This window comes from Chenopodium album, chromosome 5 (genome assembly GCF_948465745.1).
Source record: "Chenopodium album chromosome 5, dcCheAlbu1.1, whole genome shotgun sequence".
Lineage (NCBI taxonomy): Eukaryota > Viridiplantae > Streptophyta > Magnoliopsida > Caryophyllales > Amaranthaceae > Chenopodium > Chenopodium album.
The window spans coordinates 7210793-7233861 of NC_137838.1; the positions used below are offsets into that span (position 1 = coordinate 7210793).

Sequence of the window (23069 nt, forward strand, 5' to 3'; positions counted from 1 at the left end):
CTCTTTCTCAAAATGGTTGTTTCCAAACACGTTCTTCAAACTTTTTTAGAACCAAAGTCATTGTTTATGCTACCAACAATGTACGCACATTAAATGAACTTAAATTATTTTTAAAGCCATAATCAAAGTTTAGTGAGACTACCTATAACTCTATTCATATCCATTTACTATAATAGTTTTTTCCTTTGTTTTCATTTTTTCGTAAAAATTAAAGATGTGTTTTGTTTACCTGATTTTTACTTATCTGAACTTAATTTAAACTTGAAATAAGTACAAATAAGGTGAACAAAACATGCCTTAAGTATGAATCAAAACTCAATCCATGCCATATAATTTAGGAAAAAAATATTATCATCATGTGTCATATTTCCAATTTATGTCAAAATTACAATAACACCAAAAAACAGCTATACACAAGTAATATCCTATCATCCTCGTCATAAACCATCCATCAATTGAGACATGATCCTCTCCATTTAATTTTTATTTAGAAATTAGAAATTTTAGTTATGAAGTAATGTTTTGAAAATTACATTAAAAAAATTAAAGAATGTTCCGAATTGTTATGATATAGATGTATAAGTGGATGACTATTATCCATGTACTATCTAGAATACTCTAGAGACGGGTATTTGATCTTATCCGATGAATCCTTAGATAATCTACATGTAATTGCAATAATGCATAAGAACCAAAGCGACACTTGTATGAATGTTTTTGATGCAATATGTTATAATCTTCCTAACTTATATTGATTATTTATGAGTGAATATATTGATACAGTTTGCCTAACTTCGTATGAATATTTAGGTGATTTGTTTAATCCATGTCAATTATTCTCTTTAATCTTCTACTTGTATAGTACTTGATCGTCACAATTTGACTTGGTGATACAATTAAAGAGGGTAATACTGCAACTAAAGCTAAGTCTATTAAATTCCTTCGTCATTACCTCCACGAAGTACTTAAAAATGAATATTTGACTGTTAAAGACCCACAAGTCCTTTGGAGTAATCTAAAGGAGAGGTATGACCACCAGAAAACTGTGATATTACCAAAAGCTCGTTATGATTGACTACATTTAAGATTACAAGACTTTAAGTCTGTGAGTGAATATAACTCAATTATGTTTGTGAAATTATGTGGGGAGAAAGTCACGAATGTAGAAATGTTGGAGAAAACATACTCTACTTTTCATGCAAACAATGTTGTCCTGCAGACACAATACCGTGAAAACGTTTTCAAGAAATATTCTAAATTGATATCTTGTCTCCTCGTGGCTGAGCAAAATAATGAGCTATTAATGAAAAATCATGAATCACGTCCTACTGACTCTACTCCATTCTCTGAAGCGAATGTGACATCCCATAATGGGAAAGAGTCTAGAAACAAACACCATTCTAGCAGTAATGGTCGAGGTCGAGGTCGCGGTTGTAGTCAATTGCGTGGCCGAGGTCGTGGACGTGGATCTGGTGGATATGGTAGAGGTCGTGGAGGTAATTCAAATTGCCACCAGAAGTGGAAACGTAAAGACAATATTGATGAAAAGGGAAAAAGTGAGACCAATATGTGTTATCGTTGTGGAGCAAAAGGTCATTGGTCTCGAGTGTGTCGTACATCAAACAATCAATTAATAAGAAAGGAAAGAAAGTGGAAACTAATTTGGTGTACCAGGATGGCGAAGGTGATATCGGTTATGGTGATGCAACCCATTTAGAAGCTGTTGATTTCGTTACCTCTCATGAAAAAAAAAAAAAAATTGAATAAATTATGATGATTAGGCGAATAAACTTGATTAGTTTGCTTTTATTTTTATGTTCCCTTATTTAAGATAATAGTAGTATTATGATTTTATGCCTTATAAGATTTTCGTTTTGGGACATTTTATATTTTTGATGTAGCACTAATTTCTTGACTTACATTATACGGTAATTTTCTAGTTTTCATGTTAAGCATAGAACTTGTAAATATGTGGGTGATGAATAGGTCGGATTATTGTGCATATGTCATATAAGTTTTATGGATGACCTTGAAATTTCTTATGAGTTTCTAAAGTATGTCATTACTTAAATAATTTCTCATTCGCAATAATGATGTGATTCTATAAATATAATGTCATGAGAGAATAATACATATATACTCTCTCCGTCCCTAAATACAGTTCCTATTTAGAATATTACTAACATAAGACATTGTGAGAAACTTGATTTATATATATATATATATATATATTGTGCTCATATATATACGAGATTCAATTCTAAAGATTAATTTAATTGAGCAAGAGGAATAAGCTGGAGCTTTATAAGAATAAGGTTACCTTGCTTGATACATGCATTGCTAAAAGAATTAATGGCTTAAAATGTGCAAGAAATTAAAAGTCGTTGGATTAATTTTATACCCCATATGCAAGGATTAGGGGGAGATGACATTTATTCTATTGTTTCCTTTAATCCTTGCACATTATGAATATAAAAATATATTGATGTATGGTCAGTTGCGTACATATATTAGCTTAAACATAAAGGTGGCCACATGATAATAAAATATTTAGCATGATACCATCCTGAAGATGGATATGAATAAATGTCATGGCTATATACAAGTTATAAATGCTCCAATTAAATTTGATGTCCTGGAAGGACAATACCGATTGTTAATGAATCTAAAGCACGCCTGAAGCGTGGTATACTAACAAGTTACAATGATAAAAATCCTCTGAAGACGAACGGAGAAATAATTGACAATGAAATGTTCGGAAAAGTTATGCATTTCTAATCTATCTCCAAAAGGGAAATATGTCCAATAAAATTAATTCATGATACGATTGTATAAAGTGCTCCAGAAGAGTGTAAAATGTCCAACATGATTAGCATGTATCAAGATTATACTTAAAACTCCAGTAGAATATGAGTTGTTATTTGATAACATATTGGTTGATTGTCTTTCCAAGTATAAAAAGACACATATGTTAGTGTTCTTATATATATCACATCATATTCATGGCCATGTATATAGTCGTCTAGTAAAGTGATCAGTAGTATTGGAAAATTGACCATAATTTAAATTTAGACAAAATGATTCGATGTGATAATTAAATTAGGTCATCCGAGTTTGATAATTACCCGTTTTGGAAACTAGAAGTTTCATTTGAAATGAAAGGAAAAATGTGCTGACGCTCTCTCATGTTAAATATATAAAATGAATTGAAGGCAATACATAACATTGAGATTGAGCTATATTTGATTGTAATTATTAATAGTTTATGTTGAAGGAAAAGTCCAGAGATGTTATATTAGTTTGAATAATTTTTTTTTTTTTAATGTAAGAGTAATTGGTGACCAGAAGTTTACTAGAATAACCTTGTCAACTATTAGGTGACCAGAAGCTCACCAAATACGAGTTGTATGTTGAAATTTTGAGTAATTAGTATAGTGATCCAGAAGATCACCACCTACTGAAATTACAAGCAAGTTTATGTTTGTATAACAATTCTCTTGATTGGGGCTATCGTATGTCAGCACATAATAAATAAGAAAGTTAGATAGACAACTGCACAATACATGTCTCCCCACTGATATTGATCTCCAGAAGAGAACAAATTATGAAAGATTTAATTTATTAACATGTGCAATGTGCATTATAAATTAATTAAGAAAGTATATTTTCCTATAAAATGTTCTCTAGAAGAGATAAAAAAGTTTGGTGAATATAACTTTTCTATAAGAGGAATTTTGTGAAAAAATAAATAATTAAATTCCTCCTATATATAGAATGAAATCTTTTTGCACATGAAATAATGTACTAAGTTGGTGAATAATTCGACGCCCCAATATTTGAGATATTTTACCAACTTAAGGGGGAGAAGAAATGGAGTAAGTTGGCAAAACTGTAATATTATAATTAGTTGATCCCTATAAAGATAATTTATAGTGTTATGTGCCAATTTTTGTAAAATTATACATTGAGAAATATCTTGCTAATTTTCTTTGAATCACTACACCTAAAGTGTAGGTTGTGTAATCGGTTCCAATATAAATATGTGATATATGGCAAGATAGTGCAGTTAATACTTGTAAAGTGTAATTATAATATATTAATATCATTGTATAAATTACCCCAAAAATAGGCGGTATAGATATCTGAACTATAATAGATGATCTATGATATGAGAAAAGTTTTGTAATGGTACCAATTGAAGATATATTCAGATATCATTATTGTAAGATAGCACGCAAATGAAAGTTGAATTTCAAAGAATATAATGATACCGGTATATAATGGAACTGATGAATAAAACGCATATGCGTAAAATAATGGACTAGTAAATAAGGGATCTCAAATATATGTCCATTTTGATGTCGACATAGTTATAATGATCAAAATTCATCGTGGACCAGAAGTCCAATAGAATATGGATATTAAATCCACACTGTACAGTGTCTTGCATTATTGAGTCTTATTATGTTCGTCTGCATTAGTAAGTCATAGGTTAATGGTTTTCACATTGCATGTGTAGGAAATTGTTTAATGCATTACTCATCGTACATTTTGTTTAATATCCATAGTTTTATATTTCATATTGCATGTACTAGTTTCCATACAATAATTATGGTATATGACATATGTTAGTATACATTAAAAGTATAGTAAGGTGCATATACAACTTTGATGGAAGATTAGAATGAGATATTTATATTCAAATGGGCTTATAATTGTGATGAAACTATATATGGTGTCGATTTAATAGAATGCTATGAATGAATAATCATGTAAGAAGAGTTCCCGAAGAACTTATATACAACGTATCTAAATACCTAGCCCTACGAATTATGTATTTTGAATGTGTACTTATTATCAAACTCCTAAAAGTTTATATGACTAAATCATTGACATCTCAACCTGAAGTTTGAGCATGTAAGAGTTAGTGCGATCAATTATTGATATTTATAAGGGAACTCTCGTATCAACTATATATGAGATGTACAAATAATATAACAACAGGATACTTATGCGTGAGAATGTTTTCTTATGGTCCAGCAGAACCATAAACAGAGTATGCAATTATATATGTTGCACTACTACTTCATATAAGATTTATTAGACACCAACATGCATCTATCGATACCAACATCTATCGATGATATTACATTGCATGTTATCGGATTATTATTAATGAATATTTAATCAAATATTGATCATTAATTTTCAAATGCAAAATATGACCTCCGGAAGAAGGCATAAATTTGATGTTTTAGGCAACTTCAAACAACGAGCTTCAAATATTATAAATGCGAGCACGTGAATTATTATTATCGCAAGTATTGTAAATTGAAGACACAACACATCATTGAAGACTTGAAGATGCAACGCCAATTTAGGAGGATTCAAGATCAAGGAATGATATCTCTCTACATGAGAGAAGACATTCAATTATATTGAATTCATTGCATAAGAAGATCAACTCAAGTTATGTATTCACCAGGGGGAGAAAATACGCGCTGCACTCTTTTTCCCTTGACCACAGTTTTGTCCCACATTGGGTTTTCCTGGCAAGGTTTTTAATGAGGCAGCATCTCGAGCGTATTACAAAGATTGTTGTACTCTTTTTCCTTCATTAGGTTTTTATCCCACAGGGTTTTTCCTAATAAGGTTTTAACGAGACACGATCTTCGATAAGTCATCCAAGGGGGAGTGTTATGATATAGATGTATAAGTGGATGACTATTATCCATGTACTATCTAGAATACTCTAGAGACGGGTATTTGATCTTATCCGATGAATCCTTAGATAATCTACATGTATATATATATATCCCGTAACAGATGGAAAGTATACACACTGAATAAAATTCTCTCATATATTTCTCTATATTTAACACGAATGAAAAAGTTGAAAATTTTGGGAATTACAGAGTAATTTCATTGTTTTTATTTCTAGTTTGTGTGGTTGTATAACTCAAAAAAATGACTGAAAATAAAGTTTGTGCAATTAAGCAATAAAATTCACCATCACACACCATTAGTCCATAACATATCATATCCTAGTATCCTACCATACATTTAAGGTAATAATAATAATTACATTTTTTTTACACATTATTCACGTCCACCTATATAACTATTGTACCCAGCTAATGTGATTACGTATTTTTAGCCTAATTATCTAAGATATTAGATATGTAGGTGATTTGAGTATATAATTATGCATATTATACACATATATAAATATATGTTCATGAACTTAATTTTTTGAAGTTCATCAAAAAAACAAAAAACAAAATAATAACATTCATCTCTAATCTTAAACTATATTAGCCAAGAAAAGTATTTAATCAATGGAGTATGGTAAGCTCCAACCCACAAATTCAGCTAGATTATCAGAAAACATACCGCGAATTCAAACCCAAACCCGAAAAGACATTTTGGTAAAGTATGCCCTTGCTACACTCCTTGTTTTATTTTTCCTAGTAGTGTTACTAGCATCATTAACAATTATTACAATTGTTGTGATGAAACACAAACACTACTACAAAACCACCCTTATTATTCCATCATCATTATCAAATAATGATTCTAGTTACTCCCCCGGGTTAAGCCTAGCACCATCGTCGTCCTCATCATCAATGTCGCTCATACGGATATGTACCATGACACGGTATCCGGACCTATGTGTTAACTCTCTAGGAGAGTACATGATAAACACACAATTGGTGGAGGAAAGTAACAACCAAGACGGTGTTGAGGCCGCGATTAGGCATGGTGAGGTGAAGGCTAATGTGGTGGTGCAAGTGTCATTAAATGTTACAATGGAGAGATTAAGAAAAGGATTAGATTACTTAATGATGGAAATGAAGGGTTTAGATGAAATTAAGGAGTCATTTCAATGGTCAGCTCATGATGATTGTGTAGGGTTCATACAAGATTCGGTGGACTTGCTCACACGTACTCGTCCCCTCCTAATGAAGACGTTATCATCAACATCTAATTATCAAGATAATAATAAGGTAATTAAATTGAATTATTGTTATAATTAATTGAGTAAGTAATTACGTATTAATGTTTGTATAATTTTGGTGAAACTGAATTCTCATTTGTGTTGTTTGATTATATAGTTTTAGACTTCTAGTATTACAATTTTTATGGTTAGTAGTTTGTCTTTGTATGATATTAGGGCAATGGTGTAGCTTGGTAAGGGTGCTAGCTAGCATGCTATTGAGATTGATAGTTAATGTCTTTTGTGTACTTGTCTGGAGTTTGGAGTTAAGTGTTACATCGTGTTAAAGTCTAGATAAGTATATATAGTCTAGCCTCTATTAATACTCATCATTATGAATATTATTAAGATTTTCTTTGTAATTTCAATTAGAGTAATAGAGTATTATTTCTTCGTGAGGGAATAACAAGGTTTTTTTATTTTTATTTTATTTTTTTTTTATTTTTTTTATAAATTAAAAAAAAAAATTAAATTGCTGCATTGCTACTTTACAAGAATAAATTAAACTATTAACATAAAATCTTCTTCATTCCTTCCAAAAAAAATTACGACACGTACTGATGAAAATTTTAAAAAAGCCGTATGGTAAAAAGACTCTTTATGCATGTCCATGGTAACGTTTAAAAAAAAGTGTACATTAGAGTGCATTTATACGGACCACTATGAAGTAGTTTTAAAATTCCTTAAAATAAATCTTTTAAATATTGTACTCGTTATATTTTTAAATGGGTGGCCTTCTTTTATTTTTACATTTGTATTTCTAATAGTTCCTTTTGTGACTCTTTTATTTTAGATTCTTAGGGAATATAATCATTCAATCATTCATGGTTTTTATTAATGTTGAAAAAAAGTTGATCAACAAGGTTAAAGAATAACTATGAGTAACATGTTCATCCATTATTGATGATGAAAAAAACCATATGACAACTCTTAATTTTTGGAACAATGCACATATAACTATATAAGTAAGGAAATAATCGAATCCAATGCTAATTTTTTCTTCACTTTTTTTTCATAAATATGAAGTTTTTCTAATTAGGTATGCCAATAATAGAGTATAATGAATAATTGAGTTATAATTAGCTTGTGATATTTTCTTTTTGGAAATATAAAATAGAGTCAAAGCCATATGATTGACTTGATGACGTGGATGGCAACTGTATGCTCAAACCAAGACACGTGTACGGAGGGATTTGAGGAAGCAGGTGGAGCAACAAAACATCAGACGGCCAAGATCATTCAAGAGTTGTGGCAAATAGTAAGCAACCACTTGGATCTTTCAAGCATGATAGTAAATTGCGACGTCGTTTCAGGTAGAAAGTTAATGGGCCTTGAGCCCAATAATATGGATCACAAAAATCTTGGTGACCCAAAATGGATATCAAAGAAGCACAAAAAGTTGTTGGGCTCACCACTATCAATCATTCAGCCCAATGTAACAGTATCTCATCATGGTATTGGGCCTAATGTTACTGTTAGGTCCATTAAAGAGGCCATTGAAATGGCTCCCAAGAACAGTAGTGTTCCATTCATCATACATATCAAGGCAGGAAGGTAATAGGGTACATTTATTTGATTTATTATAAGATAAAATTTGTCAATTTGGTCTGTTGGTCGAGGTAATCTTTTTATATTGTGTTATATTGTGTTTTTCTATGTAGGTATCAAGAGATGAACTTAACCGTGGGAAAATCTAAAACCAATCTATGGTTTATAGGGGCTGGTAAAGGCAAGACGATCATTACGGGTAATAAAAGCGTTAAAATGAGTAATATAACAACTATTAAGACCGCTACTTTTGGTAAATATACTTTATACCCTTTTTTTTAACATGTACAAATATGTGTATGGTTTATCTGGATTATAAACTTGAACTTACCCTATGTAGGAGTTACGGGTGCGGGTTTTGTGGCCCATGGTATAACCTTTGAGAGCACGGCAGGACCACAAAATCACCAAGCTGTAGCACTCTTGGTAAAATCCGAGCACTCGGTGTTTTACGAGTGTGAGATGAAAGGTTATCAAGACACCTTGTACGTACATTCAAATCGCCAATTTTACCGAAACTGTGACATATATGGCACAATAGACTTCATATTTGGTAAGGCACAAGCAGTGTTTCAAAATTGCACCATATACACTCGTAAGCCTATGGAACAGCAAACGAACACGATCATTGCCCATAAACGACCGTGCTCTAACATATGTGCCGGTATATCCATCCACGAATGTCAAATTCGTGCTGCCCCGGACTTGGAACCTGTGAAATCAAACTTCACTACTTACTTGGGACGTCCTTGGAACCAAGGGGCTACTACGGTATATATGCTATCGTACATAGGTGATCATATTGATCCACGAGGGTGGATACCTTGGAATTCAACAACTACACTAGATGATGTATTTTATGGTGAGTTTCAGAACTATGGTCCAGGAGCTAATACTAGTCAGAGGGTGGTATCACCTGGAGTACATGTTAATATGTCAGTTGTTGAGGCAGCGCGATTTACTGTTGATCGATTTGTGGACGGATCATCATGGATTGGGCATACAAGAGTGCCATTTCAAGCAGGATTAGGGTATTAGGAAAGATGGAGCAATCACCAGATTAGTTTAGAATGTGTTTTGGATGTTTTAACTAAGGCAGAATTATTAGTCTATATAAGAAAATATTAATAGTACAATTAATTTTGTACCATCCAATTGTAAATTATTTGGATCCGGATAGCTTCTGAATCATAGCTGCAGAGTTTATGAATACCAATTTGATTCCATATTTACAAACTTTTTCCAAATCTCCTAGCAGAAAAGTGCAGCATTTCTGGAAATGCAAGAAAAAAAAATAGGATGCAAATAACTGGTAAATATATGCAGACCTTAGTAGCTGAATTAACATATGACAGTACAAATGATACAAAACCTCGCTTTAAAACTGGAGTAGAATAAACATCACAAACTTCACTTGACAATCTATACATCTAAAACTGCCACTAAACCAACCAAAAACATCAAATTACAGTGGGGCATGATAAAACTTCACCAGCTACAAATTTCAGATGAAACGGCGCATCACAAGATCAAACCCTAGTCACTCACTGGTGACCACTGGCTCTTGGGGAACCAGACTCGGATACCTGAGAATAGCCAGCTGCAGTGTTTCTTCCTTTCTCCTCCTCGGCCATCTTCTCCCTTGTTTTCTGACCAACATCCTCGGCAGCCTTGGCAACCCTGCTAAAAGCACCAGTAACCCAAGAAGTCCCTGTCAAAATGTAGCGATTCTTCATAATGGCAGATCCAGCATTACTGACAGTCTGCTCTGCAGCTGTGAATGCAGATTTTGTTTTTTCTGAGACTTGGAATTTCTGGTCAACTTCCTTCATCTTGTCGTTTACCAAGGTTGTGCCCATGGTAAACTTCTCACTCAAGCCAATCTTTTGGTCCAGAGATGCAACTGTAGCGGAAGCAGTAGATGTAAAGCGATGCTTTTCATCGAACCCCCTTGCCTGGTTCAGTGCATCTTTCCCCAAGACAAAGCCCTTGGCAAGCATAGTAGTGACAACATCCTCAGCCTTCTGCACTGGGGACCCAACAGCGCCAGTGTTCTCAGTGGCCTAACAGATTAAAATATTGTCATATCCTCATATTCTACAGCATCGTATAGCACCTGGTTTAAAGCACAATAGATAAATCATACCGTTGGTGGTACTGATGCAGTAGCTGGCGGCTTGTAATCTGGCGCAAGAGCTATTGTTACTGATTGGTCAACTATGGTTGCACCCTGAAAAATAAAGTAAAATTTAATCATGAAGACTCCACGAACTATAAGAAAATATACCTCCCCACCCCTCTCCTGTCAACCAAAACAGCAGAAGAAAAGAAGGCAGCAAGAAGGATGGCATAGTAGCACGTATATTCGTATAACCACTTCAATTGTAAGATATCTAGCATAACAGATCTATATTCTCCTCCTCTATCCCAACAGCCCACAAATCACCCCCTCCAAAAAAAAAAAAAAAAAAAAAAACACTATTAAGAGACAGCTCGGGCTTCCCACATAAGTTGTAAGGGAATCAGGGTAGCATTTAGGGTTATAAAGAGCAATCAGGGAGGTTCAAGACCCTACATCTTGTACCAAGGTCAAGACAGGTTTAGAAAATCCCTTACACAATACAAAAACAGCTCAATAAAGAGATCCAAAAGTTAGCTTCTGTATCAGTGAGATCCCAGTGTAGTTCTATTGTATCTCAGTAATTTTTTTTGCTGATTATAAAAGGAAAATTCAGAAACAAAGATAATCCCTTTGTAAACATTAAATTAGGCCCCCACAAATTCAAGCCAAAACCAGGATTTCAACTATACCGACATAAAACTTCATTACCAACTTTCAGATCATAAATCAGCTATATTAAAAAAAAATAAATAAATAAAAAAAAAAAAAATAAATAAAAATAAAACCATACAGATTACATGGGAGAAGAAAGAACTTACCAAATAAAAGATCACAATATAACAAAAGGTCTTTACTCTTAAAATACTTACAGAAAGAAGAACAGCAGTTTCTGCACCTTGAGCATCCTTAAAAGTGACATATGCAGTTTGAGATCGCTCATTCTCACTGGAGATAAGAAAACAGCAAATTTGGAAAGATTAAAATCACATAACTAACAAGTAAAGATACAGTACTACAATACCATACCAAGTAAATGGTCTACTTAATTGATTATTACAGGAAACTTCTAAAATCCTCTTTCTACATTAACAAGATAAGCCACACATAATAACCAACCTTTGCAACTCAATATGTTCAATTTCACCAGAAAATGAGAAAAACTCTTTTATGTCTTGTTCGGATGCTCCGAGGGAGACATTGCACACTTTCACACTTTTTATCTGCAAAAATACAATTTGTTCAGCAGAATGTAATGTCAAATGGGTCACATGATCAGTGTCTCCTATGCCTCTTTGTGTAGAGGACTAGAGGCAAGGGTACAAAAGACTCAGAATATAGCATAATATTATACTCCGTAATAATTATTAAGCATGTAAATTAAGAATTAACTTATTAAATGTGTGAAGAAAAATAGAAGGAAATACACAGCTATCTACATAAGAGCACTATCTTCTGTTAACAAACTAGTCCACCTGGCTCATGCATGTGAGAATAGACAGCTTAGAGAAAATACACAGATATGTACATAGAATGCTCGGAAGTGGTCTGAAAATTAAATGACAAAAGGCAAAAAATAATAGACCCAAGGAAAATTGGCTACATAATTAGTTAAAATGATACAGAGAAGAAAAATGGTACCGAATTAAAGCAACATCATTTACATCCTTATTAGAACATCAAAGTGACACTTTTAATCCTTAACATTGATGAAATTACAAGATGCATGATTCAAGTTCATATGACAAGCAATGCCACACTGGCTTTTAATGACATGCTCGCTAAGCTTAATCTAAAGATGTCAATTTCCTTTTTCGAAATCATATAATCGAGCAACAGCATAACACTAAAGCGGCCAATTCTATACCTCTTAGACTCACCTAGAAACAGCTATTACACCATAACGACATTTAGATTCTTGACATAGAAAATACCAAAACTGAAAGAAATAGACATCAAGTTGCCTCATTTCTATGCCCTTGATGTGATCTGAACTTTACAAGCTAGGCCATCTATTCCCACAACAAGTTAATCTTTTTATTTTTATTTTTTTATTTATTTTTTGGCTATTCTTTTTCCTTATTGCTAAAAAAATACAAAGTAAATCATCACTTAATTCTATACATATATTTTTAACATTACTGCATAATTTTTACAGATTGATGGATTAATTACGAAATGAAATATCCAACAAATCAATACTAGCACTAATTTCTCTAATTACCATTACAAACCCTAAACACCGGAATCAAATCCAACCAAAATAAAATCAATTAAACTCGAACACACAAATCGATATCAATAGGGGAAACACATAAAAATTAATTCAAACGCATAAATTAAGACAAAAATGATAATTAATTATCAGTGAAACAAGAAGAAAACAATGATATAATCAACTAATATCACAACTGAAATTAAATTGAAACGCATAAATTACATAGAAATGCGATCAATCAAAAAGAGAAATAGAGAGAGAAAACGGACCGACATGGAGAGATCGATCGAAGAGAGGAGAGAGAAAATGAAGAAGAAATTGATTGACTTTGATTGAATTAGGTTTTTGGTTGAATAAGAAGGGATGAGAAATATGAGACAAGATTATTTGGAGGGAGAGTTTTTTTTGGCGATGGTGGTGAGGAGTTTAAGTTAACGTTGTTGTCACGTATATTTATCACTTTCACGCTTTTCGTCCCTTTTTAATTAAAAACTGCTTATATTAAGCATTTGTATTAGGGGAGTTGCTAATTGAGGCTCGTCTATATTATTGTCCTTTATGACTCTTTTACACAAACCCAAATTTGGTGTTTCTTCCCTTAAGAAAATTAAACAAAGGTAATTCTGTAATTCATTTATTTTGTTGCATACACTCAAAAAATATTTTAAACAATAAAAATCAAATAGGATTTCCTACAAAAAGGAGTAAAATTTTAAGCAAATATAGGATATGTTATCTAGAATATTCAATGCAATCGAAATAGGAAATACTATAGCTCCAATCAGTTCAGTTCAGTTCAATTTAGTTCAATTCAGCTCAGTTCAGTAAATGTGAACAGACCCTATTTTCATAATTTTGTATTTACATTGCCTTTTTCTATAACTTGAAAGTGGTAGACTACGTGAAAGGTTGGAAAATGGAGAATGTATTTGTCACACCAAGCAACATTTTCAAATTGTTCAGTTGAGATAACAAACTACGCTAGACTAATTCAATTCTTTTGGTAAAAATAGATTAAGCAGTTCCTCTCTGTTTAAGTGATCAATCCATTTTCTTTTAAATTACCTATATACCAACCATATTGATTGGGAAAACTTAATGGAAAAAATAGATTACAAATATCATAAAATCAATTTTAATCGGAAAATAGATCTCTAAGTGGATCCCTATTCAAGTGATAAACCACGGATAAGGCGTAACACAATCCACCATTTCGGTCATGTCTATTCATTTTCTGTTCATAGTTGACCCACATTTTTTTTTTTGCATGTTCAAGCTGAGTTGCAGTCTTGTGTTTTTTTAATCACGAATCTATATCTATATCTATCTATACTTAGGGTCTGTTCCGATTGACTGAACTCAGCTGAACTGAACTGAACTGAACTGAACTGAACCAAGCTGAACTGAACTGAACTGAATTGAACTGAACTGAACTGAACTGAACCGAGCTGAACTGAACTGAACTGAACTGAACTTATTAATTAGTGATTTTTAACTACGGATTAGTGATCTTTGATTATTTATTGATATTTATTACTATACATATGTGTATATACAAATGTACATATTAAAATATTTACGAAAAATATACTATATAATTATAATTATAAAATGTATGGAAAATATATTATAAAATGTATGGAAAATATATTAAAAACTTGAAACCTCTAATTTTCTCAATGAGATTAACATTAGAAATATGTTTCAAAAAAATAGAACCATTTGAACAATGAATTGTATCAATATTATCATTGTTATTATTATTATTATTAATTATTGATAATTATTATTATTATTTATTGATTATTATTATTAGTATTATTATATTATTATTATTATTATTATTGCTATTATTATTATTATTATTATTATTATTATTATTATTTATTGATGATTATTATTATTTATTGATTATTATTGTTAGTATTATTATTATTATTTCAATTATTATTGTTATTATTATTATTATTGTTAATATTATTATTATTATTATTATTATTATTATTATTATTATTTTTATATACTATTTATTATTATTATTTTTGTTGTTGTTGTCGTTGTAATAAGATCTTAAAAGAATGAAATTTGGCTTTATATCATTAGCAATATCATTAGACATAAATTAAGAGCTGAGCTGAACTGAACTGAACTGAACTGAACTGAACTGAGCTGAACTGAACTGAACTGAACTGAACTGAACTGAATTTCAACGGAACAGAACAGGCCCTTAGTATTTAAAAACACAAACCATTATCCCTATCAATCAATCAATAATCATCAATAATATATTTATTAAAAGACACACCAGCTATGACACGTGTCATTTTCTGGCGTGTCCCTTAGTTTTTTTTTTTTTTTTTTTTAAATTTTTTTTTATTTTTATTTTAATATCTACAATATATAGGAAATAAATCTTATACATAAATAAAAGATCGATTAAAAGATTTTCCTTACAAAAAAAAAAAAAAAAGATTAATGTATCTTTTCAAATATATATCGATACCATAAAATTCTAAATATAATTTATGACATATATGGAGTTGCGTATACTTTACCATTAATAAAACAAGGATTGTTTTTTTAAAAAAAGATTTTTGTATTTAAATTATCTATTTTGCTAAGATTTATATTTGGTTAATAAGAAGAAAACGATATAAATTTGTTGATGATATATATATAAATATACCTACCTACGCATTTTAAATTATCTATTTTGCTAATAATAGACTTTCATAATAAATTCAATTTACAAATTAATAACTTAGCCAAATTTAATTTTTTATTATAAATATAATTTTAATTAAAAAAAATATTGAAAGTTACCGTGCATGGCACGGGACCTAACCTAGTAAAAAAAAAAAAATTCAATGCATGTATGAATGTTGTTTTGTTCACTTTCCCCCAATTTAATTTCTTCTATAATTACATTTAATTTCCATCTCTTCTTCTCCTCTATAAATTATTCATTTTCCAATATACATATATTTAAAAATAATTATTTATATTGTATACTTATAAACAAACTGTACATTGCATTGGACAGAAGGCTAGTTTACTCTAAATCATGTTTGGCAATCAATTGTTTACTATTTTACATTAGTTGTCTATGTAAAAGTTTTGATTAATAGCTATTAGCTATCAATTTTTTAGTAAATACAAACTACTAAAAAGCTTTTAAAAAAACAATTCATATACGTTTTTGAAATGATCAAACGACTCTTTTTTCTCCCAAATCCTCTTGACTTAACACCTCATCCGCACAAGAATGATTGGAAGCTTCAACAATGAATTCAGGTTCATAAAAAAGATTGAACTGACATGAGGTAAGCTCGATGTTTTAGAGAAAACAATTCATAAATTAAGAAGAAAAAAAATCATAAAATAAGAAAAAAAAAATCTTCAACGGGATAAGAAACTTGAGAAGATCAACGAACCTGAGAGAAGGATCCAGAATCTAATCTAAGGAAGCGACTGGGCTAGACTGCTGATCTTAAATCGTGTCATACCTAGCGAGTCATTGAGCTAAACCAACCCAACCTGGTCCTAAACATCTCAAGTCATGTATAAAGTACGAACTATATAATCAAATCAGGAAATCATCGATCAAAGTAGGGATGGCAACGAGTTCGATTCGGAGCGGATTATGCTAAATCCGACCCCGACTTCAATATCCGACTACCGACTCCGATCCCACCCTACTCCGATATTTATTTATTTATTTATTTTTTTGTTATTCAATATACTTTGAGAAATTGGGCTATTTGGGCCTTTACAACCCACACCCAATGCCACCATGACCCACACCAAAATCCACGACTTGTCAGAGACGGAGTCGGATAATCTGTCAAAGTCGGACATTTGCCGAAGTCGGTTTTTTTAGGATCCGACTCCGACCCTCCGACTCGGAGTCGGATTCTTTTAGCAGAGTCAAACTCGGATTACTTTTTTTTTCGGACTCGGAGCGGATTTTTTTTTTACCTCGGATCGGGGCGAAATAGGGTCGGATCTGAACTGGATTGCCATCCCTATCGATAAATAGTTTAGATCCGTAATTTGGCGGGTGGATGGGGGTTTCGTTGACAAATAACACAAGGCCACAAAGGGGTCAAGGGTGCAAGTGTAACATGGTCCCCGTCCCCTTGATACAAACCAGCCACAAATTTGAGTATTTGACAGAAAGAAAAACACAATCAAACCTGATTCATTTCTTGGTACGACCAACAGCGAAGTTGCGGCAACTTCCTAATTTGTCTCCACCCTATTCGCAAACAAACACACTTCTCCAGCACTTCATCGTCAACCCCAGATCATTCCAACCCTTCAATTTCTTCAATCAATTTTGCAGAATTCGACAACAAGATGAGTTTTGCCGATTTAGAGGCAGGTAGACCGTTGCCTTCTATACGAAGGCAGCAGCAGCAGCAGCAACAAGACCCTTCTCAGGCTGTTGCGGCTGGGATTTTTAAGATTAACACAGCCGTGTCTTCGTTTCAACGTCTTGTTAATACACTTGGTACTCCTAAAGATACCCTTGATCTTCGCGATCGATTGTGAGTTTTCCCAATTGTTTGATTATTTGATTGTATTGTGATTAGGGTTTAAAGTTTGATTTTGTGGGGTTAGGGTTTTTGGGTGATTGGGGGTGTTATTTGAATTGCTTTTATTGGTTTAGGGTTTGAATTATTTTGATTTATCTATTTGGGTTGTTTGATGGGATGAATTAAGTTGAATTATCACAATTTGTAGTTGTTGATTGAATATAATTGAAATTGTTGAAGTGGGTTATAATTGGGATACATTGTGGCATTGAATTATGATTTTGAATTTCTATGAAAGGAACTGTTTTTGATGGTTTATGAAAATAATAACAATAACAAATTGTGGAGGATAGGGGGATTTGGCAGTAACACTGCTCCCCATCCCCATTTCCTACCTAAAAAGAGAATAGGAATTGCTAGGTATTGTATTCGATTGGGTTTGACACATTTCTAGTTTGTCGAGCTAGACCGAACGGGTAATTCCCTGAACTTGATTCATTCATAGCATATGAATACTGGATCCTAATTCTAAATCTGGCCAGCTTGTTGTAAATGACATTTATGAGCTGATTTGTAGTCTATTAGAGTACTATTTTATGGATCAGCTTATTGCAATTTGGGTATTATAATAATTATTGTCACAACCAAAGATTAATGAAGTATACATTTGGGAGTATAGGGACTCTCAGAGTCGAAGGATTTTCATTATCTGGTGGATTGTGTTGTTAATGAAGCGAATCACCAAGTGTTACGAAGTATAATGTTTCAGTTTACTATCATAGTGCTAAATTGTAGTGGTTTCATACAGTTGATTAGTCTCCAGATAACACATAACTGAAATGTTAGTTGCTTGGATAAAATTGTTTACTTGATGCTTTTCATGCCACTCTAACCTAAATCAGTTGAAATTCGTTTACTTACAAAAATTTGCAACCAGTTTGAGATGGAAAGAAGTGTTGCTAATGAGTAAAGTGAATTGCATATATGCTGTTAATTCATTTTATTTATTCTGTTATTATATTTATTTGTCTAGGTTTCTTTTACCTTATTTTTTCTCCATTGATCCCAATATAATTCCATTTTCATTAATTTTGACATGGCAATACAATATTCCTATACACAGTAGTTTATTTATCTCTTGTGACCTCTCATTAAGAATTACATTATATGCAGGCATAAGACGAGGTTACATATTGGGCAGTTGGTAAAAGAAACCTCAGCAAAGCTTAAGGAAGCCAGTGAAACTGATCAGCGTTTTGAAGTCGGTGTAAGTGCACATTTATGTTTTCATATAGCAATATTTACTTCCCTGAAATCCGTTGCCTGTTTGCACCATCCTGTATATATGTTTTTTTCCCCTCTATTCTCTACTGTTGTTTTCAACATCTTTAGCTTTCAATGAATTTAGTCCTTCGTATGCTAGCTTCTGCCTCTCTTATACTTGGAATTTTCTTCACTTAACTGCAGGCTAGCAAAAAAATTGCTGATGCTAAACTTGCTAGAGATTTCCAAGCAGTTCTCAAGGAATTCCAGAAGGCACAACGACTTGCAGCACAGAGGGAAACTGCATATTCTCCCTTTGTTCCAAAAGAAGTTTCAGCTTCTGGGTAATTCATATCTGCTCACTTATATCTCTGTTGTTGTTTTATCTGCTTAAGATTCAAGTATTAGTTGTGGAAGCTAATCATGGAAATTGAGAGGAAGCCATTATTCCTTTAATATGTCTTTGATCGCAGATATGGATGACTGGACATTGAGTGATTTGAGTCTACTTTTTTTGTCGTGTTTGATTTTGTTTCAAGTTTTTTAGTGATATGATAATGCATGTTGAAGGAAATAGTCATGAGATGTGTACTTAATATGTTGATCCACTATTTTCGAAATTGGGGTTAGAGAATTAGTGGGTAACTTTATTACTGGAAGTAGCCTGTGTGTTCCCTTGACACGTCAGATAGTTTAATTGTACAAGAAAAGGTTTATGGGCCTTTTAGGAATAACTAACACAGATTAAACATTGATTCCCTCTCCCATTCTGTCTCTCTCTTATGACCTTGGAAGATTTTAAATCCCTCAAGCTCTATCAATATCCCCAAGTCCTCAACTTTTTTACTTTGGTTTTTCACTCTCCTTGTAAAATTAAAGTTTGCAGGGTAATGATACAAAACTTTTCAAGTTGAATTAATCCACATATACCATATTTGGGATGGTGCAATGGATTGGAAAATCATGCAGGAGTGGCTGGATTGGGAATAGAGTTTGGGTCTTTGAATTTGAGCAACAGGACATCTATGTCTAGTGGTTCTGGTTGGTGTCACAGAGATTTCCTTAGAATGGAGTGAGGTGAATGCAGGTCTTATATGAGGAATAAAGGAATGTCAAGGCATATTTGTCATTCAATCTCAGGAGGAGGTGTTCACTTGTGTCTTAAACTCAATTAATCAAATCAATAAAGCGTATCAAGGTTGGTCCCCTGTATATGGTTCCTCCGAATTCTCTTTGGACTTTTTGGCTGAATAAGGGTTCTTGAGATCCAATCTTGATTCTGTCCTTTATATTCTACTTGTATTATTTGAAAAGTGAAGCTTGGGGACTTGATTTGAGATGGAGTGGAATATTTTTCTTATGTATGATGGGAACGAATTGAAACTAAATGTTTGTGCGTAACTTGAACAAGGTTTGGAGTTCTACTCAACTAACTTGATAGCCCATGATAAATTCTCATGATTTCTTCTTAATTATGGATAACTAGTTTGGCCCTCTTGTTGAAATGTTATGTAGTTATGTACAAGTTCTTACCATTATGCTGGCTCTAGGAATGAGTAATTGAGTATGGAAGTCTTGGTCCATGTACAAAGTTCTCAGTAGTCACTTGATGTAACATTCAAAGTTATGAGACAATTTAACCTAGAACTTCAAAACTTAGTATTGTGTTTACATTTTTAGGTTTGGGCCAATATTAGTATTGTGTTTCTGATCCGGGATAATGAGTAAGGCATTTATCTGCAACCAGGCCTGGCTTGAAAGTGTCAGGGTGTTTTGTGGTGGGGGTGCGAGCCAGTGAAGAGGTAGAGAAATAATGGAGTACTTGTATTAGACACAAGGAATGGAATGAAATAGCCTTTCTCCTCTCTAAAGTCTAACGAAACAAAATGGGAATGGAGGATGTTAAATTAATAATTTTCTTTCCTTTGCCTTTCTTGAAACAAAAGATTACTTTAACAGTGCAATATTACTTATAATTTTTTATTACAATTTCAAGAGTCAAGTGGTATATTTTTATTATAGTAATTTTTACTCTTTCAAATTAGGTTGATATCATCGTAATAAGTTCTCTAAGCTAATGTTTTGTAGTTAAAATGATACATCTGTTGTGTAAGTTGGTGCAGTGCTATGTCTTTTGAATGTGTATTTGATTATCTTGTATTGGGTGCAGGTCTAGTAGAAATGATGAAGAGATAAGCTCATTTGAAAGGCAAGAGCAGCAATCCCTTTTATTGGAGTCTAGAAGGTGAGTGATGGTTCTCTAGAATGACTGTGGGTTTAACCTCTATTAGGTTTTCTATTTCTATATTTGAAGAATATCAAAGAAAAGTTAATACCTAATTATGACCTGATGGGAAGTTGGTGTCAGATTTAGGGTCTTAAGATTTTAACAAACACATCCCTCCCTTGTCCATGAAGAATAATGGGGAAAAGAAACTGTACACCTTATTTTTGTCCTGCCTGGAGGCCCAGGACTAGTGCTGCAAACACATACAGCGTAAGGAGTGAGGTGGAGGAGATTATTGTCAATGGTAGCTTAGTTAACATAGTTGACCCTTGTGCAAGGTTCACTCCCAGTCTTCCCTAGATGTGACCAGAAAATAAAGACATCTCATTTATATTGTAACTATTTTCTTTGATTTTTCCCTTTTTTTGAAACAATTTTTTCCTTTGAAACTGTACTTAAATGGTTTTTATTTGAAAGGTTGTGGATCTTCAGAAAATAGTGTTTAATCTGTAGAGGAATATTGCTCTCATGACTGGAGCCATCTTAAAGAATTTATATTTTGAAGTATGATGCTTTATCCAATTGTTATATCATTACTGTTTTTTTTTTTTTTTTTTTTTTTTTTTTTTTTTTTTTTAAAGTTTGCATAGATATTCTTTACTCATTACGGAGTATGTTTTAAGTTTCATAAGACAGATGCTTTAAGTTATAGCTGGTTTGAATGCTGTGTGGTTAGAAATGTGTTCTCGTATCTATCCATCACCAATTCTTTTGACTTCCTTGATTTTTTTTACAGACAGGAGGTAGTGCATCTGGATAATGAGCTGGTTTTTAACGAGGCTATTATAGAAGAGAGAGAGCATGGGATTCAGGAAATCCAGCAGCAGATCGGTGAAGTGAATGAAATTTTTAAAGATTTGGCAGTGCTAGTTCATGATCAGGGTGTTATGATTGGTGAGAATTTAAATTTAAAAAAAAGTAGTTACATTTTCTTTTTAATATTATTACTTTTTCAAGTGAAATATCTCCTGCATCACTTATTCACTTGTGAACCATTATTAACAATTTTTTAATCTTTCAGATGATATTAGTTCAAACATCGAAGGTTCGCATGCTGCAACTACGCAAGGAACTACCCAACTTCTCAAAGCTTCAAAGTACCAAAAATCTAGTTCTTCTTTGGTAAGCTGCAACTTGAGCTAACTAATTTTTATTTAAAATGTAATCCATTCTTAGGCTACCATTTGTTTTTCATTATGTGTGAGTGGCAAGGATTAGCATTATGATCAATAGGGAGATTGGAACAAGTCGATTGGTAGATTGATGCTCTTGTGTTTGTATTATGTTATTCACTAAATAAAAATGTAGGAAATTAGGATGTTGATCTCTTAACTCTTTAGGTTATGTCAATATTGTCACATGGATTCCATAGGGGTCTGCTATTGAAATGATTGTCCCTTGATTGTGTTATTCATCTACTTTGGTAAACTGGGTTTTAAACATTAACCTTCCTGATGTGTAACATGGATTCACTTTATATTTACTCATAACTCTGTTACATTTATGGCTCTAAATAGACTTTTGTTGCCAAGTCCTTGATTGCTGTCTTTTGTGGAATGAACATCATACTTGATAAAATTTTGGACGCTTAGCACTATATTCTTTTTAATTCTTGACTGTTGTTATCTTTCTAGCTAATTTGATGACAAAGTTCTTCTGAATCTGCAGGTTTGTTTGCTCTTGGTGATATTTGGTATTATCCTTCTCATTGTGGTCATAATAGTTGTGTTTTGAAGAAGAAAACGCCTTCAAATCTAGTGTTAAATTTCGAGCAACCAAATTTATGCCCACACCATGTCTTTCAAACAACGGGGCTGTAAGAATGTTCAGGAGTGTTAAGGTTGCTCTGTGCTGGTAAATAAAAGATTGATCTAATACTTGTACAGTCTCCTAAAATATTATCTAGTCCGTTTCTGACCTGTGTCAATGGATGCTATGACTTAATAATATGTATAAATGAAAAGGTATATTCTTATACTATGCGCATCTTTTTCTTCTTGGTTTGATAAGTATGCTGAATTTGGGTTTTGAACTTTTGGTATCATGGCTCTCTATGTTGCTACATGTCGAACAGCTTATTCTCGGTTCTAAAGATGACT

At 32.6% G+C, this 23069-nt stretch overlaps 2 protein-coding genes and 1 pseudogene across 2 annotated transcripts; 2 read left to right on the plus strand and 1 right to left on the minus strand.

Moving 5' to 3' along the window:
- Positions 1-8147: 8147 nt before the first annotated feature.
- LOC145632503 (putative pectinesterase/pectinesterase inhibitor 61 pseudogene) lies at positions 8148-9583 on the plus strand (annotated as a pseudogene).
- Positions 9584-9845: 262 nt separating this feature from the next.
- On the minus strand, positions 9846-13331 carry LOC145631729 (binding partner of ACD11 1-like). Its single transcript, XM_081683889.1, has 5 exons — positions 13152-13331; positions 11784-11887; positions 11537-11612; positions 10692-10775; positions 9846-10608 (listed from the first exon to the last, which is right to left on the minus strand). The coding sequence occupies exons 1-5, from the start codon at positions 13155-13157 to the stop codon at positions 10090-10092; spliced, it is 789 nt and encodes a 262-aa protein (XP_081540015.1). The 5' UTR covers positions 13158-13331; the 3' UTR covers positions 9846-10089.
- Positions 13332-17036: 3705 nt separating this feature from the next.
- LOC145631731 (syntaxin-22-like) lies at positions 17037-23007 on the plus strand. Its single transcript, XM_081683891.1, has 7 exons — positions 17037-17432; positions 18594-18687; positions 18888-19027; positions 20854-20928; positions 21707-21864; positions 21992-22092; positions 22639-23007. Exons 1-7 carry the CDS (start codon positions 17242-17244, stop codon positions 22702-22704), a joined length of 825 nt encoding a protein of 274 aa, XP_081540017.1. The 5' UTR covers positions 17037-17241; the 3' UTR covers positions 22705-23007.
- The last annotated feature ends 62 nt before the right edge of the window (positions 23008-23069 follow it).